Source organism: Ursus arctos, unplaced genomic scaffold (assembly GCF_023065955.2).
Source record: "Ursus arctos isolate Adak ecotype North America unplaced genomic scaffold, UrsArc2.0 scaffold_22, whole genome shotgun sequence".
Classification (NCBI taxonomy): Eukaryota; Metazoa; Chordata; class Mammalia; order Carnivora; family Ursidae; genus Ursus; species Ursus arctos.
The window spans coordinates 33,210,256-33,236,185 of record NW_026622897.1 but is presented as its reverse complement, the minus strand read 5'-3'; the positions used below and the strand labels follow the sequence as shown (position 1 = coordinate 33,236,185).

At 43.7% G+C, this 25,930-nt stretch overlaps 1 protein-coding gene across 1 annotated transcript; it reads right to left on the bottom strand.

The window, feature by feature from the left end:
- Nucleotides 1-21,588: 21,588 nt before the first annotated feature.
- Nucleotides 21,589-25,502, bottom strand: FUT4 (fucosyltransferase 4). The gene has a single exon (XM_026505914.4). The coding sequence runs from the start codon at nucleotides 24,983-24,985 to the stop codon at nucleotides 23,774-23,776; it is 1,212 nt and encodes a 403-aa protein (XP_026361699.2). The 5' UTR covers nucleotides 24,986-25,502; the 3' UTR covers nucleotides 21,589-23,773.
- Between the last annotated feature and the right edge of the window lie 428 nt (nucleotides 25,503-25,930).

Sequence of the window (25,930 nt, the reverse complement as noted above, 5' to 3'; positions counted from 1 at the left end):
TTGGGAAACACAAATACAGTTATGGGACGGGTATGGGAAAACCATTAGAGAACCTTCAAGAAGAAAGCAGGCTGAGATACTCGTGCAGCTGCTAACACAGGCCATCCTTCATGGAACAAGGTGGGTCATTAATCGTGTAAAACTAAGATCCCAAGTACGTAGCCAAGAGCCTCTGGTCCAGGGCTGGTGGATGTCTAGGCTCTCATTGTCCAGGCTTCTCTCTGGCCTCTCACATGATGTTTTCTTTGCATGCTATGGGCTATGCTCAGCTGCAAGTGAGTTTGGGTCAGGGGGTTGATCCCTGACAGCCTTAGGCCCATGGGGGGGGGCCACCCCGCAATTCCTCGCTTAGTTACAACTCTGGGCTTGGACCACAGCCTGCTGTTGTTCTACTCCAGGCAGCGACAGTGCCTAAGGCTCTGCTGTGTCTCTCAGGGTGCCTAAAGGTGAGACCCTGGATGGCCGGGAGTAGGGGAGGGATTGGGGCAGAGGGGACACAATGGGGTCATGAAGATTCTTTGAGTGGGACATGTTAGGCATGTAATGGACTGCTGAGAATGTCAACACTTGTGTGACCGGGACTCCTGGGTGGCTCAGTCGATTAAGCGTCTGCCTTCTGCTCAGGTCATGATCCTGGGGTTCCGGGATTGAGACTGCTTCTCCCTCTGTCTCCTGCTCCCCCTGCTTGTGTGCGCACACTCTCTCTCCCTCTCTCTCTGACAAATAAATAAATCGTTAAAAAAACAAAAACAGAAAACACTTGTGTGACCCACCTGAATTCGTTCATGATTACTTTTTTCTACAGTGGGAGACAGCTGCCTTGTGTCACACTGGTGATGCAAGAATTGCTCCCACTGGGGCGCCTGGGTGGCACAGCGGTTAAGCGTCTGCCTTCGGCTCAGGGCGTGATCCCGGCGATCTGGGATCGAGCCCCACATCAGGCTCTTCTGCTATGAGCCTGCTTCTTCCTCTCCCACTCCCCCTGCTTGTGTTCCCTCTCTCGCTGCCTGTCTCTATCTCTGTCAAATAAATAAATAAAATCTTTAAAAAAAAAAAAAAAAGAATTTCTCCCACTGTCACTGCGTGACTTCCGGATCCCCTGACTTCTCTTTCTGCCTCTGGCATCTGGACATGTCTGTGTTCTTATTAGCATGGCGCAAGGAACTGGGGAGACTGGCCCACCCCTGCCCACAAGGACCCCCTCCCCACACTGACCTACACGTTTCTTCCCTCATAACTTTCTGGTTCCAGCAGAAGCGGGGCTGGGCTGTCTCTGTCCCCATTTTTACTTCATGTCACACTGAGTAATAATGTCTTACTTCCCTATTTAAAAGTCCAGTTATGAATTTCTTTTTTCTACTTCTTGTCATGTGGGGTTGATGGGTTAATAAAGGAGAAGATTCGTAAAGATTGAGACAGGAAATAAGGGGAAGCACTGAGAACCTTCCAGAATTTGCATGTTTGCTGTGCCCAGTCTGTTTCCGGTGGGGACAGGAGAGGCCGTGAGGAGGCTAGCATGGATGGGGCCTGTGTGGGCTTTCACCACGGTCACTCCTGGGCAGGGTCATCTTCTCTGCTCCTTTGTCCTTGTCCCTTCAGTAGAAACTTGTTGCACTAGGAATGTGATCAGAGGGACTTAGATGTCATTGGGACCTTGTCACGTTTCCAGGTCTCTGGGCAGCAAGGGGCTCCTGTAGCTGGGTCCGCCTACGTTCGGGCCTGGGTCCAGCCCTCAGCTTCTATCTTTTGTGTATTTATATTTGGCTTCTGTGGGTTCTTTTGGATTCTGCCTCTTCTTTTTCACGTGTAGAGTTCTGGTCTCATTTTCCTCTGGGCTTTCCCCATCTCTGACAGCAGGAGGAGTCCTTCTGCCTGTCGTTTTTCTTACCAGTCCCGGGGAACCCCTGCACTCAGGCCTCTGTAGCAACGAGAGATTCATTTTCACACTCATCCAGCTCTTGCTCTCCTTCTAGGGCTGTGTCCTGCGTTATTTTTTCCAATTTCACCAATCTTTTTTTAAAGAATCATATTCTGGAATTAGTAGAGAGGAGGGATCCAATAGTTTTTCATCTTAATTAAATTCCTGTTGGGTTCCTACCTTCTCTGCAATTTTTCCCCTTCCTCTGCCCTTCACTCCAGTTATCCATGTGCTGGCTCTTGTGCAAACTCATGGATTTATAAGACAGAATCTAATTTAGATTCACAGTTGGTTAGAAAATAGGACCCATAAACCTAGGATCATCTTTTCTAAAGAGAGAAATGTAATTCTGTGCTGTGCATGAGGGTTGGTGTGGAGGGAGGAGCTGAACAGAAGGAGGGAGAGCAGCACTTGAGAAAGCACGGGCAGCATTGATGGCAAGGGGAGTGGATGTGTCCTGTAGCTGCCATGAAACAACATTTGGCCTAAGGTCGCATTAATAAAGATATTGTCTCTAGAGCAGGGAGGTGTTCTACACTGATTATTCATTCAACTGATATTTGTTGTGTGACAGATATATGACAGACTCTTTTTGCTGTAGGAAACCTCAGTGAGGGGAAAAAACAGGTAAACATTGCCAGACTTGTGGAGCATATGGTCTATTGCTGAGGGGCAGGCTGTATGCCATAAGCATAGTAAATAAGGAAAGGGTTTACGTTAGAAGTTGGTCATTCCTTTGAGGAAGTTGATCCAGAGAATAAGCGTGGGAAGAGGAAGATGGCTATCTTACTAGTGTGGTTAATGTGAGCCTCAATGAGAAGATGACCTTTGAGTAAAAATTTCAAAGACATAATTATGCAAGAGGATATCTGGGGGAAGTTCTTTCTAGGCAGGGAGAACCTCCAGTGCAAAGGCATGGGTGGGAGTGTCTGTGTTCAAGGAAGAGCGAGGAGGCTGGTGTGTGGCTGGAGTGGAGAGTAACGGACATGAGGTCTGATGTCTGATTAGCTCATGTAGGCCTCAATGATAGTAAGGGTTTTGACTTTTCTGTGAGTAAGACTCAGAGTTATAATATAGTTTTTAACAGAAGACAGACCTGCTGCAACAGCTCTTTGGAAGCATAAGTCTGGCTGCTGTTTGGAACGGAGAGGTCAAGGTTGAGTGTCAAGCAGAGAAAACTGCAGAATACTGGTAAAGGGTTCCAGGCTAGAGAGGTTGGTTGCTTTGTCTGGGGTGTGAGCAGAGAGAATAACAGGAAGTGATTGGATTCTGGACATATTCAAAGATGGACTTTACATCTTTTCTTAATGGATCAAATCTGGGTTATTAGAAGGAGGAATCAAGGAGGGCACCCAAAATTTCAGACTGTGCATGTTTCTACTATTTCCATGTGGAGTGCTTTTGGTGAAAATGGGGAAGACTCTGGAAGAAGCACATTTGATGAAGTGGTATCACAGGCATCCAATTTAAAAAGTTGAAACTGAGATGTCTATTAGAAAGTGCAAATGAGATTAGCAGTTGGGCATACGAGCTTTGTGTCCAGGTGAGATGTGTTGGCTGGAGAGATAGATGTGAGAGGTGATGTCATAGAAATGATATGTAAAGCCTTGAGAATAGGGGTACCTGGGTGGCTCAGTTGGTTAAGCATCTGCCTTAGGCTCAGGTCATGATCCCAGGGCTCTGGGCTTGAGTCTCGCCTCGGGCTCCTTGCTCAGCGGGGAGCCTGCTTCTCTTTTTCCCTCTGCCCATGCTCATGGTCTCTCTATATCTCAAATAAATAAATAAAATCTTAAAAAAAAAAAAAAAAAACTTGAGAATGGATGAGGTACCAAGGGAGTAATGGCTTAAGAAGAGAAAGGAATAACAATTGAACCCTGGAACCCCAGCACAAAACAAGCCATACAATTTTGGCACTACGTGTAGAAAGCACATAGACCAGGGAGTTCCATCTTTATTTTTTTTTTTTAAGATTTATTTACTGTGAGAGAGAGAATGTGAGTGCAAGAGGGAGAAGCAGAGGGAGAGGGACAAGCAGACTCCCTGCTGAGTGGGGAGCCTGACACAGGGCTCGATCCCACGACACTGAGATCATGACCTGAGCCAAAATCAAGAGTTGGATGCTCAACTGACTGAGCCACCCAGGTGCCCTGAGTCCCAGCCTTTAGTGGGCAGAGGACTCACCAGGACCTCTCATTAAGATCCAGACAGTCTGGAGTAGAGCCCAAGATTCGAATTTATAATAGGCTTGGCACTGACGCTGCTGGTCTTTGGATCACACATTTGTAGCAAGGATGCAGACCAGGATTCCTACACGGCTGTGCATCAGCCTCATGCAGGGCTGGCTAAGTGATTCCTGAGCTCTGGTCTCAACGTTGTAAGATGGCGGATCTGGGAAGAGGCCTGAGTATTTTGCAATAAACCCACAAGCAATTTTGGCACTCAGCCAGATCAGGAACCATTGAGGTCAGTGATCAGAGAGGCTTCAGGGTGGGGAAGGGACTTAAGTCCACACTTAAATATTATTTTTTTCTGTGAAGAAAAAGTCAAGACGTAGACTAGGAGATATAGGGTGTTTTCTCTGTCATGGAGTATAGCCAGGTGGAAGATTTAGGAAGTGATCATCAGCTCAACATAAAGAAAATCTCTGAGTTGCTAAGAGAGTAGAGCTTAAATGTACTCACCACAAAAAAGAAATGGTAATTATGTAACTTGCAGGTGCTAGCTAACACTGGGATGGATATCACTTTGCAATATATAAGTGTACAAATCAACAGGTGTACACCTTAAACTTACACAATGTTATATGTCAACTGCATCTCATAAAACAAAACAAAACAAAAATCTCTGAATCCTTGCTGAGACGACTATTTCTTCCATGAATTTCTCTTTCACTTCTTGATGTGAACAACAGATTCCAAGTTGTTCTAATTGAAATCGAGAGAGAGAGATTTATTTTTATATATTATATATATATATATATGTATATACACATACATATATACAATACATACATATATACACGTGCCTTGTTTTATTTCAGGGAATACCACAGAACGGGCTTGAGGCTACACAGCCAGGAACAGAATCCAAAATACCACCCTATTTGGTTTCACATCGGAATTTATAATAAGCCCCTGCTGCTGAGCACAAATGCCATTGTCCACCACACTGACCCTGAAGATGCTGGACACTGGACCTTGTGGTAAGGATTGCTGTCTCTGCTGCTCCTGGCAACTGAATGACACTTTGCAACTCACACCACCTGTGCCAAATGCATGCTACACTGTCCCAGCCTATCTGTCACCATGTCCTGAGTCAGAGGCTGGCATGTGGTCACCTGAATACTGGGACCTCATGCTCTGTTCAATGCAAGAGTGTTTGGGAAGGTGAGTTTTCCTCTCTTATGGAGGAAAGTGGACTCTGCTTCCTACCAAGACTCTGTAAGTGTGGAATTCTAATGTGGGAACAGGGTACAGGTTCTAGGGGTGGAGCTTGGAGGTAAGCGATGGAAAAAAGAATGGTAAATTTAAATTTTTGGAGCAATGATCTGAGATTTAGAACTTGATCTGGTACATTGTAGGCACTTGGGTTTGGTTGAATGAATGAGTGACTAATAAATGACATCTTTCAACGTATTCCCTAGATAGTCTGTTATAGGGCCCCCCTTTTGTCTACTCCAGTTTATACAAATCAGTGGAGTGGCGAATACATTGAATGATGAAATGTTACTCGGAGTCTCCTTGCCTTTGTCCGTTGCTAAAATTAAGAGAACAAGATCTACAAGATTTCAAAGGATCTGTATATATATACCCTGATATTTTATATTAACTTTTCTGTTTCTCTTTATGTGCACCTATTTCTGGGGAGAGTATCGACAACATTTAACAGTTTTGCTGTGGTCTCAGCAAAAGTCTAAAAAACCATCCTAGTTTGGGCATTGTGCTACTCAATCTCTGACCCATGAAGGGCATGACATGATGTAAGTGCTCATCCTTTTTTGGAAAGTACCAGTCTGGGACACGATAAGGCAGAGGTTTAGTTGCTTATACTCACTTTCAATTCCCGTCTGCATCTTGATAACAAATAGTTCACAAACCAGGACTGGCTTACAGAAGACACAAAATAGCACTGGTTAGGTAGACCTGTGTTCCAGGACCTGTCCTGGTGTCAGTTAAAGAAGAGGAATGAATAAATAGTTAATGGGATTCCATGTCCAGTAACATGGTAGACTAGATTTTTAAGTCACCTATTCCACTAAAAATAATTGATAAAATAGAAAGAACATCTAAAAGTAGAGTACAATTATCAAGAGAATAATTATTTAGTCCGAAAATATAAATGTGGGCAACAATCCAGAGAGAAAAGCTGGTTGTATCCTTACGGTATTTGCCAAATCTGGAAATATCTTAGCTATGGTTGTCTCAGGCTCACGAGTTGTAATAGACAGGAAATGATGCCCAGAGCTTTTTCATGTGGGGAGCATATGAGATACCCCCTCCCTGAAAGTCTGAGAATGCAAGATTCATATTCTCAGAGTAAGGGTGAAACAAAACAAAATCTGCTCTATCTTCTAATACAAGAATTTTCTTTTTTTTTTTTTTAATTTTTTTTTTAAAGATTTTATTTATTTATTCGACAGAGAGAGACAGCCAGCAAGAGAGGGAACACAAGCAGGGGGAGTGGGAGAGGAAGAAGCAGGCTCATAGCGGAAGAGCCTGATGTGGGACTCGATCCTGGAACGCCGGGATCATGCCCTGAGCTGAAGGCAGACGATTAACCGCTGTGCCACCCAGGCGCCCCCTAATACAAGAATTTTCTAAGGAAATTTGCAGTTGAGACAGCAGAAAGAAAAAGAGTAAACAACTGTTGTGTGGGAATTTGCCATCATGAGCTAACCCTTCTGTGGTCTGTAGTCTAAATTTGCTTTACCATTTGGGCCACAATAACCTCACACCATGATTTCATTTTATAGTGGCCCTGGATTTGTAATGACCCAAAAATTGGAAGAAAGAAACAAAAATCCCTAGAGAAATCTGTACTTAACCTAGGTGTCAAAGAATTTACACAAATAATTTCATAGGAAAAAAAGAGCAACTTACAGCAAGAAATGAATAAGTACAAATGGGAAAAAACTATGATTGAGAATCAGTGGAAAGAATACATAGGAAAAAGAAGTTAATAAAAATTCACTATTGAAATTGTGAGACACAGAACATAACATAATCAAAATTTTATATAAATACGTAATATAAATATATATTATATATGATAAAAAGAAAAAAATTTAAAATGCCTGCTGAAAAAATGACAAAAGAGCTACTTAGAAAATAACTCAGAGGGACGCCTGGGTGGCACAGTCGTTAAGCATCTGCCTTCGGCTCAGGGCGTGATCCCAGTGTTCTGGGATCGAGCCCCACATCAGGCTACTCCGTTGGGAGCCTGCTTCTTCTTCACCCACTCCCCCTGCTTGTGTTCCCTCTCTCGCTGGCTGCCTCTCTGTCAAATAAATAAATAAAATCTTTTAAAAAGAAAAGAAAAGAAAAGAAAAGAAAAGAAAAGAAAAGAACTCGGAAACATAGTGCAATATCAAATAATTTAAAAATTGTAGTAGAAAACATCCACTTAATAAAAAAAGAGTCAGTATAAGAGGAAGGAAAGTACATGAGAAACACAGAACACAAAAAAGTAAAGTGGCATCGTAAATCCGACTATATCAGTATTCACATTAAATGTAAATGGATTAAACAAGTCAATCAAAGTGCAGATAGTTAGACTGAAAACCAGACAAGAACCAACTACGCTGTCTATAGCAGACACACTTGAGATTTAATTACAAATAGATTAAAATTAAAGGGATGGGAAAAGATACCCCAGGCAAACAGCAACTAAGTAGACAAAAAGCTAGAGTAGACAAGAGACTTTTTTAAAAATATGCGTAGAAATAACAGGGACATTCTATATTGATAAAAGGGTTAATCCATCAGAAAAATAAAACAATTATAAACATATGTGCACCTAATAACCAAATACCAAATACATGAAAACAAAAGTGACAGAAATTAAGAGAGAAATAGACAATACGACAATAATAGTTGGAGACCAATATATCACTTTCAATAACGGATAAGACAACTATTCGGAAAGTCAACAATAACAAAAAAGAAGACTTGAACAATACCATGAAGCAACAGGACAAACTAACAAACATTTCCAGAACACTTTACCCAACAACATGAGAATATACATTCTCCTCAAATGCATATGGGACATTCTTCAGGATAAACCATTGCTAGGCCACAAACCTCTATAAATTTAAAATGATAGAAATAACATAAAATATGTTCTCTTATCACAGTGGCATGGAATTAGAAATTTATCTACAACTGAAATTTAAGAAGCTCACAAATATGTGGAAATTAAACAATGCAATTTTATAGCACCAAGATCAAAGAAGATATCAAAAGGAGATTAGAAAATACTTTGAGATTAATGGAAGTGAAAATACAACATACCAAAATCTATGGGATACTACTAAAGCAACACTGAGAAGGAAATTTATAGCTGTAAATGTATACATTAAAAAAAAGAAACATCTCAAAACAATTACCTAAACTTCGACCTTACATCAAAGGAAAAAGAGAAGCAAACCAAACCAAAAGTAAGCAGAAAGAAGGGAAAGGTAAAGATTAGCAGGGAAATTAATAAAATAAAGGAAATATACAAGAAATACAGGAAATTAACTAAATCAAATTTGGTCCTTTGAAAGAGCAATAAAAGTAACAAATCTTCACCTAGACTCAAAAAAAATAAAAATAAAAATAAAAGAAAGAGAGAGAGAAAGAAAGAAAGAAAGAAAGAAAGAAAGAAAGAAAGAAAGAAGACTAATTACTAGGATCAGCAATGAAAGAGGGGACATTATGACTGACCATACAGAAATAAAGAGACTTATAAAAGAATACTATGAACAATTATATGCCAAGAAATTAGATAACCTAGATAAAATAGACAAATTCATAGAAAGACAAAAAACTAAAGCTGATTCAAGGAGAAATAGGCAGTATGAATATATCTGTAACAAGTTAAAAGATTGAATAAATCAGTAATCAAAAACTATCCTCTCCCCCCGGCCAAAAAAAAGCCTAGGACCAAATGGCTTCACTGGTGAATTCTATCAAATATTTAAAGAAGAATTAATAATGACTATTTATAAACACTTCCAAAAAGAAGAGGAGGGAACACTACCAGCTCACTCTATGAGGTCAGTATTAATCAGACACCAAAGCCAGACAAAGATATCACAAGGATAGAAAAGCCAATATCTGAGTATAGACACAGAAATCCTCAACAAAATATAGCGAATTAAATCCAGCAACATATAAAAAGAAATATACACATGACTAAGTGGAATTTATTCCAGGAATGTAAACTTGGCTTAACGTCCAAAAAAATCAATTAACATAATACACCATATTAATAAAAAAGAAAAATCCATGCTTACCTCAATAGATGGAGAAAGTAACATTCGATAAAATCTGACACCCTTTTATGACAAAAAACACTTAACAAACTAGCTTTAGAAGGAAATTTTCTCAATCTGATTAAGGACATTCATGAAAATCCTACAGCAAACATCATACGTAATGGCAAAACACTGGTTGTTTTTCTCCTGAGGTCAGCAATAGGACACAGTTACTACACTGTGTAGTAACATAAAGCCTGGTTCAACATTCTAGTTTTCATAGTCTTATTGACCCTTACATTTTTACAAACTCTCAAAACTAATCGTAGCCTGAGTGAGGGCCTCACCAGTGGGTTTTGGTACCATAGTCTGTGGGATTCCTGAATCAAAGAGTCCTGGGAACTTCTCTTCTCTACCCCCTGACCATTTTACTTACTCTTGGGCAAAAGGCTTTGGGTCCACAGCTAAAAGTTGAGCAAGGGACCCAGGCCCTTTGGTGACTCTTTAACTTGATTAATTGGCCTGTTGCCCCCAGGGGATTGCTGGTCAGTTTTCTCCTTGAAATCCTTGCCTTCTAACTTTCTGAGTTTCTCCAGACAGGAGTAAATAAAGTAGACTTGTTTGGGGCCCTTTAATGATAGGAGACCAGTAGGGAGTCCCTTTGTCCCACCCAACATTAAGTGGTGCTGTATTAAATTGTTTTAACCCCATCAATATCCATTTTATTCATCCTATGTTTTTAAGTTTATTTATTTATTAAGTTTATTTACTTATTTATATCCCTACACTCAACGTGGGGCTCGAACTCATGACCCTGAGATCAAGAGTCACAGGCTCCTCCAACTGAGCCCGTCAGGCGCCCTTATTCATCCCATTTTTAAATAAACATCCAAAGATTTCCACCCTGCAGGGATGAGAGGAGTCTCATGGCCTACCTCTTTCTGTTTCCTCTTTGTTTCACTCCTATCAATACTCGCTTTATTCACTTCATTTCTCACTAACTGCTTTAAAATGTCCACCACTAGGCAAGGAGAAAGTTCCTGGGTCACAATGGAGGGGACTCCAGCATTGCACCCCAAACCAGCAGGGCAGCTCTGCTCCATCTGTTTCACATAGTGGTGCTCCACACGGAGTTTTATTTAAAAATTAGATTCTTCTCCTTAAAAAAATAGGTGTGAAACCATTCATAGAGCCTTTTTCCTTACTTTTGAGCAAGAAACTACTTAAGGAATCCTATACAGAAACTTAAAGATTTAGAATGGCAGTGGTTCACCCCCCTGCACTCAAGACTGTGCAAAGTGAAAACAAGTGGCCTTGGAGTCCGAGAGAATCAAGCCTAGCTCTGCAGCGATGAGATGGGTGGCCTTAAGCAAGTAATTGGCCCCTTTGTTATCTGTAAAATGGGGATCATAAAAGTTAACTCACAGAGAGTGTTGTGATTGTAAAATGGGATAAGACACATGAAAAAGTATCCAGCTTAGATGGCCACATTGCAGGTTCGGTAAAGTTCACCTTCTCTTTGCTTCTTTTCCCCCTGAGGGAAACTATGTACTCTCCCTGTGAAAGGAATTTCTTTCCTACTTTATGGTACAAAACCTATTTTCTCTTTGGGCTCCTGCAAAGATAAAAGATGCTGGATATCATCCTGAACAATGAGCCCGCATGTGTTACAGAAAATTATTTTATTTATTTTGTACGTGTATGCTTTCTGTTCCCTCCATATGGTTCCACCAGGAGAACTTGAACTTTGTATGCATGGTACTTTATCCCCAGCAACTAATCTGGTCCCAGTGCCTGGCAAAATTATTTGTTAGATGATTGAAGATGCTTGAAGACCAGGAGAAAACTCCCCAAATCTTTTCTTCTCTGGTTAATACTGTCCCATTGCTTCACTTTATATATATATATATATATATATATATATATATATATATATATATATATATATAGAACTTACATTCCAACTCTTTAATCATGTTTCTCAAATGACTCAACAATTTTGGCAATTATGAAAGCAGAGAAGTAAGACAAAATCATTCACTCTCGTGCATTACGACACATGAAAACTTGTATCTTGCTTACTTAGTTCAACTTGCTCACTGCTTCGAGTCTAGTCCGGGACTAGTATACTTATTAAATAAAGCAAGATATTACATCCATAATCCCAAAAGAATGCAAATGGAATTTCAAGCAGTTTGGCAGGGTTGCCAAAGCCGATGTCTAAATAATTGTGGTTTGTGGTTTATGATATAAGCTACATGCTTAGGGAATTGCTAGGCCATAAAGGACCTTGGTAAACCTGTAAAGAAGGAATAGAGTATGACTAATTTCCAAGAGTGCTCTATAATATTTTCAATTATTTTATTTATTATGAAATAACAAAAAGAAGTTTAGAACTTTATTAGTCATTCTAGAGGACTGCTGGCAAATAAAATGCTTTCAAGTAGAATAAGACAGATGTAATGAGTAGAGTCATTCGTTCCTTTTTCCAAGAGGAGTTTATCTGTTAAGACTGGAGGAAAGACTAAATATAATATGGAAAAGTATAAAAAGAAAGAAACATGGATTTGTTATTGAAATGTTTAAAAATGTATCCGCATTACTAAGCATTCTTTGTTCAGATATGCATGAAGCATGATAAACAGAAGCTCATTTAAAAGTGTAACTCAGAAAATAGTGCAGGCAGTGTTTATGCCCTGAAAACTCAAAAACACAGCTAAGTGGAAATAAAGAATTCTGTAGTCAGTCTCACTGACTTGCTTTACAGAATAAGAATTAAGGAGCAAAGCTGCCTGTACTATATGAATTAATGATCTTAATATCATCTCAGTCCTTCTCAATGAATGAATAACAGGGCGTGCCTGGTTATTTGTATGGAGTTGTCTACTCCAGCCTTCCTAGGCGTCCTGCCCCAAACAGTAGTATCGACTTAAAGCCAAGAATGGTTCCAGGCAAAGTTGGCACAACGGCTGAGTTTATCTCCTGGGTAAGGGTATCTTGAACCATTTTCTTTCCAGTATATCAAGAAAAAGGACATTATTGTCAGACCTTTAAACACCACCAACAACAAAGAATGTAGGTAGTAACTAAGGCAACAATAAAATCATTTCTTGGGGCACCTGGGTGGCTCAGTCAGTTAAGCATCTGACTCTTGAGTTCAACTCAGGTCATGATCTCAGGGTCATAAGATTGAGCCCCAAGTCAGACTCTGCACTGGGCATGGAGCCTGCTTAAAATTCCCTCTCTTCCTCTCCCTCTTCCCCTCCCCCACCCCACTTGCACGCTCTTGCTCTCTCTCTCAATAATAATAATAATAATAATAATAATAATAATAATAATAATAATATCTTCTTATTTTTTAGGACATAAAAACCTGGGAGATTATGGTTAAGTGGCACAGTTCAAGGGACAAACTTAAATAACCCACCTCTTACCGTAAGATCCAGGAAATGAGCTCCTTAGTATTTATCCAAAAGAGTTGAACACTTATATCCATGCAAAAGCTGCATAAGGATGCTTATCGCAGCCTTGCTCATATTCATAATTGCCAAAACTCAGAAGGAATCAAGATGTCCTTTGGTAGGTGAATGGATAGAGAAACCATGGTATATCCAGACAATGGAATATTATTCAGAAATTGGCTCTCAAGCCATGAAAAGACGTGGAAGAATCTTAAATGCATATTACTAAGGGAAAGAAGCCAATCTGAAAAGCTAATACTGTATGATTCTGACCATATGATATTATAGAAAGCAAAACTATAGAGGCAGTAAAAAGATCAGTGGTTGCCAGGGGTTTGAGGGGTGAGAGGAGGAACAGATGAAACAGAGGATTTTTAAGGCAGTGAAACTACTCTGTATGAAACTATAATGGTGGATGCATATCATTACACATTTGTCCAAACTCATAAAATGTACACCACCAAAAGTGAGCCCTAATGTAAACTGCAGACTTTGGGGGATTATGATGAATCAGTGTAGGTTCATCAGTTGTAACAAATGTATCACTCTGGTGGGGGATATTGACAAGGAGGGAGACAATGCATGCTGGGGGAGGGGACAACTGGGAAATCTCTGTACTTTCCTGTCAATTTTGCTGTGAAACTAAAACTGCTCTAAAATATAAAGTCTAGGGATGCCTGGGTGGTTCAGTCGTTAAGTGTCTGCCTTCAGCTCAGGGCATGATCCCAGGGTCCTGGGATCGAGCCCCACATTGGGTTCCCTGCTCTGCAGGGGAGTCTGCTTCTCCCTCTCCCTCTGCCTGCTGCTCCCCCCGCTTGTGCGCTCTCTCTCTCTGTCAAATAAAAAAAAAACTCCAAACTCTAAAAAAAAAAAGAGAGAGAGAGAGAGACCTTAACTCTAGGAAACAAACTGAGAGCTGCTAGAGGAGTAGTGGGTGGGGGGGATGGCGTAAGCGGGTGATAGGCATTACGGAGGGCACGTGATATAATGAGCAACTGATGAGGCCCTGAACTCTACCTCTGAAACTAATAATATACTATATGTTAATTAATTGAATTTAAATAAAATAAGATTTTTTTTTAAAAAAAGGAACTACTGATACATGCAATAATATTGAAGTGTCAAATGCATTATGTTAAGCAAAAGAAGCCAGATTGAAAGGCTACCTAGTGTTCAGTTTCATTTATGATGTTTTAGAAAAAGCAAAATATAGCAATAGAAAACGGATCAGGGGTTGTCAAAACCGGGTGGTGGTGGGAGAAACTGTCCAAAGAGGCAGGAAGAAAATTTGGGGAATAATGGAACTTGACCACGAAACTTGCTTCCTGGATCCTGGAGGGGCATCCACAGTGCTGGGCCATCAGAACCACTGGAGTGGATTACTTTAACTAACTGCAGTTCTTTAGGCTTCAGACATGTAAATGCACACAGGGAGCTGAACAACTCTGATGGCTATCTGCTAAGAAATCTGTAAAATGAGGAAGCAGCTGCAAAGGCCATGGCTCCTCTTTGGCATTTATTCTGGGTAAACCAAACTGAAGCCTTTGATGGTGCCCCTCACTCTTTGGAAACAATCCAAAATTCTTAGCTTCATTTATAAGGCTTTTCACCATCAGATCCTGATTTGCTCCCTAGAATGATCTCTTGCCCCTCTCCCAACCTTCCTGCCCAGCGCACCTTATCTCCTCGTCCAGAATGACACACCCCTCTTCTTTCCATTCACTCACAGCCGAAAGGGTCTTGTCCAGCTTGAACTGGGTAATCCACCACTGATGGCATAAACTTTCAATCAGCAATCCATGAGCATCAAGGCTATCCGCCAAAGTTATGGTACCATTTAAAAATCCAAAATTAAGAAATGGGGAGAAATATGCATCCATGACAAAATATTGTAAATTGGGGGATCTGGGAAAATCCAGAGCCATGGCTACAGTAAGTCGGGAGCTGAAATCAATGCTATCTTCAGCTACACGTTGCTTCAGAGCCAGCACTATTTCTTCATGTGGCCAGTATTTACCATCATTCCATCACTGAGAAAGCAGAGAACTAGAAAACTAGTGTCATGGTAAGGAACCTGGCCCCAGAGAGACCAGCCAAGAAGAGTAGTTGTGATTTCCAGCCTCTCCCGCCCCAGCCTGGCTCAGAAGATCTGGAATCTTCTCTCCTCTTACCAACCTCATTGCTCTAGGGACTGGACCCCATTTCCTGCCCTCCTATCATGGGACTGTGATCCTGCTTTAAACCACATGGACCGACCATCTGAAATAGTAAATTTGCTGTTACCCGTCTGGCACCTCGTCCTGTCCACCTGGAGACTCTGGTATTTAGTCCAGAAGATCACAACTGCTGTTAGCTTGATACCAGCCCTCACCATGAGGTCTCCAGGCTCTTGTAGATACCATGGTAAGGGTTGCTGGTGACCAACCAAAGGCATTGCCTCTAGTGAGTGAGTTTGCTGACATTGTCTAACCCCTTCTCAGTCCTGGCTCCTACTTCTTTCCAAATGTCCAGACATGGAAGTCCCAGCGAGCTTCCCCGTAAGCCAGTGCTAAATATATGCCCCCATATTTCAAATTGAGAGTAGTTAAGAAGATTGCCCAGATCAGTAGCTGAGGACTAATTAAACTCATGTACACTAGGACAGAGGGGCGTACGTCACAGTCACTGCAAGACTTAGACTTAACGAAAAGCAGGATACTATAATGAAAGAAAGATTTGGAACCAAATGGAGCCAGAATCCTGGCGCAGGTATTATCTGCATAATTGTACATGATGAACCAGCTTGATTCTCAGTCTTCTTATCTCTAAAATGGGGATAATGACTGCATCTGTTAGCTATTGCTGCACAGCAAATACCTCCAAACTCTAAAACAACAAACGTTATCTCACAGATTCTGTGGGTCAGGAATGCAGGCGTGGTGCTCCTAGGGGCCTCTGACCTACGGTCTCTCCTGACGTTGCCGTTAAGATGCTAGCCGGGCCTGGGGACTCATCTGAAGGCTCCACTTGGGGAGAATTGCTTCCAAGCTCACTCATCTGGTTGGCAGCACTTAGTTCCTCTTGAGCTGATGGACTGAGAGCAACTCACCAGAGTTGTCCAGAAGGCCTTCTTCAGTCTCTTGCCACAAGGCAGCTCCCATCACGTCAGCTGGCTTCTCTCAGAGCTGGCAAGCCAGAAAGCAAGAAAGGGCTCCCAAGACAGAAAACCAAACTTTTAATAACCTAATTTCAAAGTTTCAGCCTTGCTCTTTGCCATATTCTATTCATTAGAAATGAGTCCCTGAAGGGGTGCCTGGATGGCTCAGTCCATAGGGCATCCAACTCTTGATTTCAGCTCAGGTCATGATCTCAGGGTTGTAGGTTCGCCCACCCCCCCTTGGGGAGTCTGCTTGTCCCTCTGCCTCTGACCCCCCCTCTGCTCCTCCTCTCTCAAATAAATGGTTAGATAAAATCTTAAAAAAAAAAAAAAAGAATTGAGTCCATAAATCCAAACGACACTCAAAGGGAGATAGTTACACGAGGGCTTAGACTCCAGGGGGTAGAGACAGATGGGTGTTGTCTTAGAGGCTGCCTACCACAATGCCTTCAATGCAAAGGGGAAAATATATGGAAAGTATGCTGTGGGTTTTTGTGTGTGTTTTTTTTAAGATTATTTATTTATTTATTTGACAGAGATAGAGACAGCCAGCGAGAGAGGGAACACAAGCAGGGGGAGTGGGAGAGGAAGAAGCAGGCTCCCAGCAGAGGAGCCCGATGCGGGGCTCGATCCCAGGACCTTGGGATCATGCCCTGAGCCAAAGGCAGATGCTTAACGACTGAGCTACCCAGGCGCCCTGCACCCTGTGTTTAGTAGGAGTCTAATAAGTAATAAATATTAGTGAACTTCTGGCAAACAATTCCTGTTTAAGAGCCACAAATTTGTACCTCTCAAAAAAGGAGCCTTGTTAAATTATTAGATAAGATTCATTTTTATCTAAAGACTTGATCACTAAGATACTTGTGCTTAATTGTATCTCAGACTAAGTTTCAGGTAGAGGAACAGAGATTTCTGAAATGTTTACCTAACCTTAGGAGAACGAGAAAAATCATAATGCAGGTGTTCCTAGTTGCTAGGAGAGCAAAATCCCTATAGAGATTAGTCATTTTGAAAATGATACTTCACAACGACATTTAGTTTTAACTGTATATTAGTGAAAATAATCAGGTAGGTAATTGTTGAGACCAGAGGCTGTAGCACTTGCATTTTTGGGGAAGAACATCGAAAAGACTTAGTTTGTGCAAGAAATGTTCATTAATGGGGCACCTGGGTGGCTCAGTCAGTTAATAGTCTAACTCTTCATTTTGGCTCAGGTCATGATCTCAGGGTTGTGAGATGGAGCCTTGAGTCGGGCTCTGCGCTCAGTGTGGAGTCTCCTTGAGATTCTCTCTCTCCCTTTCCCTCTGTCCCTCCCCCTGCTTGTGCTTTCTCAAAATAAATACATAAAATCTTTTTTTTTTTTAAAGAAATGTTCATTAAGTGTTGTTGAAAAGTCCATTTTTCTCCCCTCTTAAAAATAACTCAGATTAAAATGTTTGGCACTCATGGTCTAACAGGACAATTTTTTTTAGTATATTTAGATAAAATTCAGTAATTTTTAAAAACATGAATTAGAGGGGCACCTGGGTGGCTCAGTTGGTTGGACATTTGAGTCTTGATTTTGGCGCAGCTCATGATCCCACAGTCTTGGGATCGAGCCTCATGTCGGGGAAGAGAGTCTGCTTAAGGATTCTCTCTCTCTCTCCTTCTGCCCCTCCCCCTACTCACACACACACTCTCTCTAAAATAAATAAATAAATCTTTAAAAAAAAACATGAATTCAAAGATCTCAAAACTCCAATCCTTTACAACTTATTGAAATAGTTTTATCATAGGTTTCCTCATGAAACTAATAAGTCTATCCAATGTACTGAGTCTTATTTTCCTCTGACTCTTTTTCAAAGGAGTCATTTGGTGATTATGGCTAATAAAAAAATAATAAATCTCTCTACAAGTAGATGCTGAGTACACTTGAAGTATGCCAACTGGGTATTTAAAAAACAAAAACAAAAACAAAAAAACAACCAAAACCAAACACCGAACAAACAAAAACCTGCAAAAAATGTCAGTTTTGCGAGATAAAAAAGAAGCATTCACAAGAGTTCAAGAATCTCTTGTAATGAATCAGGGGGACAGTTTTCCATATCTGCTGAAATGTTAGTGCACTCCTTGTCAAGGTCCTGACTTCCCTGTCAGTGAGTTCAGACTTCTTGATTTCACTTCCCATGTGCCAACAGATGCTGTATTTCAAGCTGAAACAAAGCTTTCCTTTCAGAACAGTGCACCAAATGGAGGGTTTACTCTATTTCCTCATTCTCTGCGCATCTGTTTCTCCTTGGTCCTGTCTCTTTCATGTCAGTTAGCCCTTATCTTCCACCTCCTTCTTTTCTATCTGCTCTTCTCACTTTCTCTTCAAACACTTCTTACTCGTTTACTCCAATGTCTTTGCTTTTTCCTTTTTTCTCTGCACTCCTCACGTATGCTCACCAGCTGTCCTACTTTCTGGTGCACGCTCCTTTTCACTCATTTGTTAGTCACTATTGACTACTCACCATTGAATCCTCTTTCCTTGTCACTCTTGGTCCTACTCTCAGCCAGCCATCATCGGTTTTCACAATCTGTCCTGAAATGTGTGTGTGTGTGTGTGTGTGTGTGTGTGCTGAAGAAAGGAAAGTGGAGAAAATATTCAATGTTTTTCCCTTTCCAATAATTTGAGCATCAGCTGTTAAGAAGGATGCCTCTGCCCACCATCCTGTTCCCAGCCTTTATTCCACCTCTGCTAAAATGGCATTATTTAGTTTACTGAACGGGAGGTGAAGACGGCACGTACAGTATGTTGGAGCACTTAGTAAAATAAATTGGAATGAGAGAAAGGAAAGACAAGCCACCAGATTCAAGTGAAGAAGCCAGGCAAGAAATATAAGAGGACGAGCTGAATTAGACCTGGTGCAACTCAGAAGAGACAAAACCATCACCGTTTAGTTACCAGTTCAGAACCGATGAACCTACAGAAATCCCTCAAGCAAGAAACACCCCGTGTGTCATGGCTGCACACGTTAGTGCCTGGAGGATATGCATTATAAATGAGGAGTCCCTTTCCATCTTAACACTTTAATCATTTTATCAAAATAATCTGAACATGCATACATAAATACTTGATTTGTTATAGGAATGGGTAGCATGAAAGTCCCTGAGATACGTCCAAAAAAGGACTCGCAATGTGTTCAATGCAATTATTCACCATACTAATTACCAAGACCTTGGCTCCCTTCCCTCATATCTAAGGCATGTGACACTTTAATATGTGTGTATGTGTGTATATATATCTATCTCAAAATCTCCCTCTCTGCTGCCTGGTTTGCTGCCGGTTTACTGCTGCTGGGTAGGAAGTCATTTCCAGACTGTAAGGAAGGCACATGAGGAGATGAATTAGTTCTCAAGCCCTGGGGTACCAGTCGGCAGAATGACGGCAAGTGAAACTAGAAGTTCCCAAAAAAGGACTTTGTCCAACCCCCTCATTTTGCAGTTCAAGTGACAGAGATTCAAAGGGGTTGTGACTTGTGACAAGCACAGCTGATTCTGCCGTTACGACCGTAACTTCAGGCAAGTCTGGACTCCTTCCTCTGTAAAATGGACTGGTGATAATCACAGCTAACTTCTTCCAGATGCTTCCTATGTGCCAGACACTGTACTGAGTACTTGAAGTGTCTGATCTCATTCTCCCAACACCTCCATAAACTACAGATGATTCCCTTCAGTTAGGGACGGGAGTATCAAACACAGAAGGCTTAGATGACGTACCCAAGATAAGACAATTAGGGAGTGTTGCAGAGCTGATCTGGGAACCCAGGAGCATCTGCCTCCAAAATTCTTTAATTCCAATTCTTAAATCCCTTCTAAGAAATACCCATCAGGTAGGTCCTCAAATTCCTTCTATGTCTAAAGTCTAGCATGGCGTTGCCAAATCCAGGCACTCCGTCCGTTTATGTATTGCCAGTGGCTGCTTTTGTGCTGCACCAACAGAGCTTGGCGGCAGCAGAGACTGGACGGCCTGCAAAGCCTGAAATATTTACTCTGGCGCGTTACCTAGAGTTTGCTCATCCTGTTCTAGAACTTTGAAAATTTAGAGTATACTGTAACTGTGTAGCACTTTACCATGTACAAAGCACTTTGGGACACATAATCACATTTAATCCGTATTTTGCAGGGGCATTCATGCATTATAAAGAAGGAAGCTAAAGCTCAGAGAGTTTCAGTAACATGCCTCATCAGGACCACAGGGGCAGAAAGTGGCTGAACCACATACCCGGGTTCTGACTCCAAATTGCAAGCTCTTTCCATGAAGCCACCCTGTCTCCTCTAACTTACTGCCAGGGAATGGCTTAGAAACCGGAAAAGAGTGTGATTACTGAAAGCAAGTCAGACTGTCTGCCTGATCCCAGGATCATTCCAGGTGTGCTCATGTCATTAGAGTCATCGAGTGCAATATGAAATTTGAGGGCGCCTGGGTGGCTCAGTCGGTTAAGTGGCTGCCTTCAGCTCAGGTCATGATCCCAGGGTCCTGGGATCGAGTTCCGTATCCGGCTCCCTGCTCAGCAGGGAGCCTGCTTCTCCCTCTGCCTGCTGCTCCCCCTGCTTGTACTCTCTCTCTCTGTGTGTCAAATAAATAGATAAATCTTCAAAAATATGAAATTTGTAATAAATTTGAAGGAAAAGTTTATGCCTTAAAGGGAGGGCACGACAATCATAGAAAAGACATTTTTAAATATATAGGATGCATGTATATGCATTCTTATATGAATGGATATGACTTTTCACCTACTCAATTTAGAATATGAAAAATAACATAAAAGGAGCAATTGCTATATTTCTCTTACTCTCTGATGAGATCAGCCTAAAAAACATCCTGTTTGTTCTTTACCCAAAATTTGCACATAAAAATGCAAGTTTACCTTCCTTATGCTAAATATTTAATAAATGTAGTTAGTTTTAAATGGACTTACCACTAAGAAGAGAATCAGTAAAATAATAGTTACTCATGTAACTATATAACTTTAATAACCTTTTTTTTCAAAGAAAGCACAGGTGCTTCCTCCTAGTCTGCAAGTTCAAGTTCAATCTAAATAACAATGGTGATTCTTGAAATAATATAGTTTAGCTTTAGGGATATATTTGAAATACACAATATGAGGTTCCTTTTTATTTCAGATATAACCTGTTGAGATTTAATTTTAGACATACAAATGGATAGACACCCTGAAATCACTGCAAAAAAAAGAAGGAAAAAATTTCTCTTTTGCCTCTGACTGCTATATGTTGAGCACCTTTATTTATTTTACTTCCCCAAATGCTTACAATGAGCTGTGAAGTACTGTCCTCCTCCATTTTTCAGATAAGGAATCTGAGGCTCAAGGTTATTACTAATTTGCAGAGGTCACACAGCTGGAATCAAATCTAAGCCAGATAACCTCCAAAATCCACTCTCCCCCAACCCCATGTAGATTCCCAATAACACCAAGATCATTGGCCAATACCTCATAAATACTCATTTTAAAGAATAGAATTTTTCCGAGCACCTGCATGGCTCAGTGAGTTAAGCATCTGACCAGGTCAGGTCATGATCTGAGTCAGCTTCTCCCCCTCTGCCTGCCCCTCCTCTCCCTCCCCCCTCGTGTTCACTCACTCTCTCTCTCTCAAATAAATAAATACAATCTTTTTAAAAAGAATAGAATTTTAACTTTTTCTTTATTGGCTGGCTGATACTTTGTAATTTCACCCACACCATAATATTTAAATAAGGGAATTTTATCCATGGGCTTTAATTTCTCCTTTTAAGGAAAAAAAGAATTGAAGTACTTGGATTTTAGTGAGCTTTTCAAGTGATTCTGCAACAAATGTGCAGAGACAAAACTTACTTTATGATTCAGCTAATTATCCTAATCAAGTGCACAATTACTGTTTACAGCAGAACTTCATATAAACCTAATTAATCTTGGACCACACCCGCAATAATCAGTCACTGAGGCTCATTATAATAAATCGAGGATTTCTTTATATTTTATCTATATTAGAGGATGGATGTTAGCCGAACCTATAATCATTTCACATTCTATGTAAACCAACTATCATGCTCTATGCCTTAAACTTATAGTGATATGTGCTAATTATTTCTCAATAAAACTGGAAAAATAATAATACATCGAGGAGAAAAAGAAACCAATGTTCGAGGCTGTAAATCAACTGGCTTTCTAATAATTGACCTACGGCCTGTATTACATTAAAGAATGTCACTTTAAACAAATAGGTTCTGCCAATTGATTTATCAAAGTTAATCATTTACTTGTTGGCAGTGGCAGATTCGAGGAGCCTTAAAGGAAAGGACCTTCCTTGCCTTACACATTTTTGTGTCTTTCCTGGCGCCTGAAGCCCAATGTTTGGCACAGAGAAGGCATGCAGTGACACCTACTAAGCTATTCATTCAACAACTTTTCAAGGCAATGCATATATTTTCAAAGGTGGCCCCATGACACAGTCTCAAGATCACTAGGAATGTGAGGATATACTATACTCCCATGCAGACCAGGAGGGGAACCTGCTGGCCCCAAGGAAAGGTGCAGATTTAGATTTTAACAAAAGCCAAAGCTCACTGCAGGGACTAATTTAGTTTCATTTCCTAGCAATTAAACATTTTACTAAAAACTGACCGGGCCAGTGGGGGGGGGGGACCTGGCACTAACGGACACCATGAAACTCTTTTCCTTTTCCATGATTCCGGAACGTGGTACGATCTCTTTCATTGTTCTGCAGACAGGTAATGCCAGGACCCGTGGAGGACTGACATTCCTGCTGAAATTTTGGGTCCAGTAAAAAAGGTAAGAACAAATAATTTTGTGGAAAGTGACACTGTGGCTTCCTTCTCCTCTGTTTGTAAACACAGGCTGGTTTTCTGGAAAATGGGAAGAAGGTTGCTTCTGCTTTATTTTCACATCTGTATTTTTAATACGCTTTTTAAAAATTTTATGTTCTAGAAGAGCATAGACACAGAGGAAATAAGTTAGATGATTATTCACATTGCAAAGGGATTCTCCATAGGGTTGCATTAAATACTGAACTCTCCTAAAGCAGTGAATTTGGGACTTGATTTAAAAGCAGCTTTTCAAAAATATATCTGTATAAAAGTGAGGTATAACTATAGATTCATCTTAACTCTTCTTCAGTCTAGCACCCTCTTTGCATTCATAGGGCAGGGGATCAAAAAGGACTTGTTAAGGAACAGTCAACGGATTCTTGAACCACCCGCCTCATCTTTCTTAGGAGATGAGGCTTTTCGAATTCAACCAACAAAGAGAAAGACCCACTTGTGGCCCTAGTCCTATCACTGTTCCACAACAAGTCTCCTTCTAAAACCAGGGGCTTGCTGCACATGGGCCCCTGAAACCGGAGTCAAGGAGCAGTGTGTGTGGATTTGGATTCAGCACAGGCCACACATATGGCCTGTGGCGGATGAGGAAAGTCAGAGCAACTGACTCAAAGGCTTCTGGTAGATAGGCTGTTTCTTCCCCACTGCGCTGGTTACAAGGTGAGGAAGGGCTCCCTTTTCTACAGGTGAACACTGATGCCCATCTATGGCAGAGCGAGCCCGACTGCTATTTGTGCAAAAAACCCATGAGAACCAGGAGTCCTTCCCACCCAGTCTTTGTGCTGAATAATATTGATTGGTAAATCACCATTTCCCCATAGAGTACAAAGGGGGGGTTGGAAAACTCCGTCCCATGATTCAGGAGTCAAGGAGATGCACAGCTGAGGCTCAAAAAGCCAACGGTTTGACCTCCCTGGGGTGCACTCAGGGGCGAGTGTCTTCACCGCTCGAACCAGCGAGCCAAGTTGCGTATGCTCTTGGGCCGGTCCCCAGCGGTCTGCACAGCCTGGCAGACGCGGCACCAGGGCTCGTCCCAGAAGGAGGTGATGTGCACGGCGTAGCTCCTGCGCCAGTTGAAGTAGCGACGGTAGACTGCTGGGTTTCGGTCGAGGAAGAGCAGGTAGGCAGCCAGGGAGGAGGCACTAGGGAAGTCATCCACGTGGATGAAGGCACCGCGGGGCACGAAGCGCTCGTAATTGGCACGGTCGGGGCCCAGCACCACCGGCACGGTCCCGGCCAGCAACGCGTTGCGCCAGAGCTTCTCGGTGATATAATCCAGGTGCTGCGAGTTCTCAAAGGCCAGGTAGAACTTGTAGCGGGCCACTGTGTGCAGGAGCCCGACGTCCGGCAGCGGCCGCCCGGGCCCGCTCCTGCCGAACACGTCCACGGCCACGTGCTGGCTCAGCTGGTGGTAATAGCGGACCCGGGCCTGGCGCTCGTCCCAGTTGCTCACCACCCAGGCCACCAGCCCCCGTTTCCGGGCGAGCGGCGGCGCCGGGCCCCGGGGCTGGTCGCTGGGGTGGGTCCTGGGGTAGAGGTAGCCGTAAGGCACGAAGACGTCCGAGTCGGCCCGGTAGGACAGGGTCCAGTTGAAGAGGTTACCCGCCAGGCTGCGCAAGCCCGGGGAGTGGGAGGGCGACTCGAAGTTCATCCACACCCAGCGCTGGCCCGGGGGCCTGAGGCCCGAGGTGGCCCGGGCTTCGGCGGCCCCCGCCGCCACCTCCTCGTCGTCCAACACCCGCAACTCGAGCTCCTCGGGCCCGCGCACCTGGACGCCCCAGGGCGGGGGCCAGTCGGGGAGGCCCTTCACGAGGTCCCGATGGTGGAAGAGCACGGCCTGGGCCTCCGCATAGGCCGCGCGGTCGGTGAGCAGGCGGCAGCCGCTGATGTTGAAGCGCCGCCCGCAGTCCGGGGGCCGCCTCGCGCCGCTGTGGCGCCCGGCGAAGGGCTCCCACCACAGCAGCACGCCCACCGGCCGCGGCGGGGCGGAGGACGCCCAGGGCAGCGGCGGCAGCTGCCTCCAGCAGAAGTAGGCGGCCAGGGCGGTGCACAGCAGGCCGGCAGCCGCCAGCGCCGAGGCGCTTCGCGGAAGCCCCCCGCTTCGGCGCCGCCCGAAGCGCCTGCCGCCCGCCCGGCCCCACGGCGCCCCCATGGCGCGCGCAGGCACCGCCGCCGCCTCTCGCCGCGCGTCCACAGGCGTGGAGCCGCGGAGCCCGCTCTCATGCTGCCGCTGCGGCTCCTGCCGTCGTTGCCGCTCGCCGCCGGCCCTGGAGCGGGAGAGGGCGGTTCCGGAATCCCAAGGCTCGCGGGTCAGGCTCTCCTCCCCGCGAGTCCCCGCAGGGCGCGCCGCCAGGGCGAGGTGAGCGGGCCGGGCAGCCCGGCCCGGCGCCGCCCCGTCCCTCCCCTCCACTGTGCCCCCAGCCCGACCCGCGCGGCCGCCCCGGGCGTTTCCTGCCGCGCCTCCGCCCGCCCCCAGCCGGTCCAGGGCTCCCGGGCTCCCGGCCGCGCGGCCCACGCCCCTCACCCGCTCCTCCGGATCCCGCCTCAGGGGGTCCCGGGCCCTTCTGCGCGCGCCCGGCGCCCTGGCCTCGAGCCCGGGCCTGCCCGCGGCTCCCCAGCCCCCCCAAGCTGCACCCCGGCGTTCAGTCGCGGTGGCCTGCACCCACGCCTTGCAGGGGGAGGACCCGGTTCATCGCTGGGCGCGAGCGGAGGGCCCTGGAGTAGGCGCGGGCTCCCAGGGAAGGAGGGTGCTGAGTCCCCGGGGGGTGGGGGGGACGGAAGATCGGTCCTCTTCCTTCCTCACCGCCCTGCTGTGGCCAGCGACGCCTGCCGGAGGGAGGGAGCCCAAGAGGCCGCGGGAACGTGCGGGCTGAGGCTCGGCCACGGAGTCGGTGACTGTGACCTCGTGACCTGCCGGGACAGGCCAGTGGCTCGACCCACAGAGAGGTCGTGCATTTTGTGAAACCAAGTTTCCAGGGTGGATAGTTAAACCCTACTATCCCAAGAACGTTTCCTTTGCCTACCTCCGCAGCAGAGGATCAGAGGAATAAAATATTCTCTGAGCAATCGAAACATTCTTTTCCCTCCCTCAGCCTCG

Excerpts from the sequence above, each read along its gene's own strand:
- FUT4 (XM_026505914.4), bottom strand. The coding sequence starts at position 24,985 with ATGGGGGCGCCGTGGGGCCGGGCGGGCGGCAGGCGCTTCGGGCGGCGC.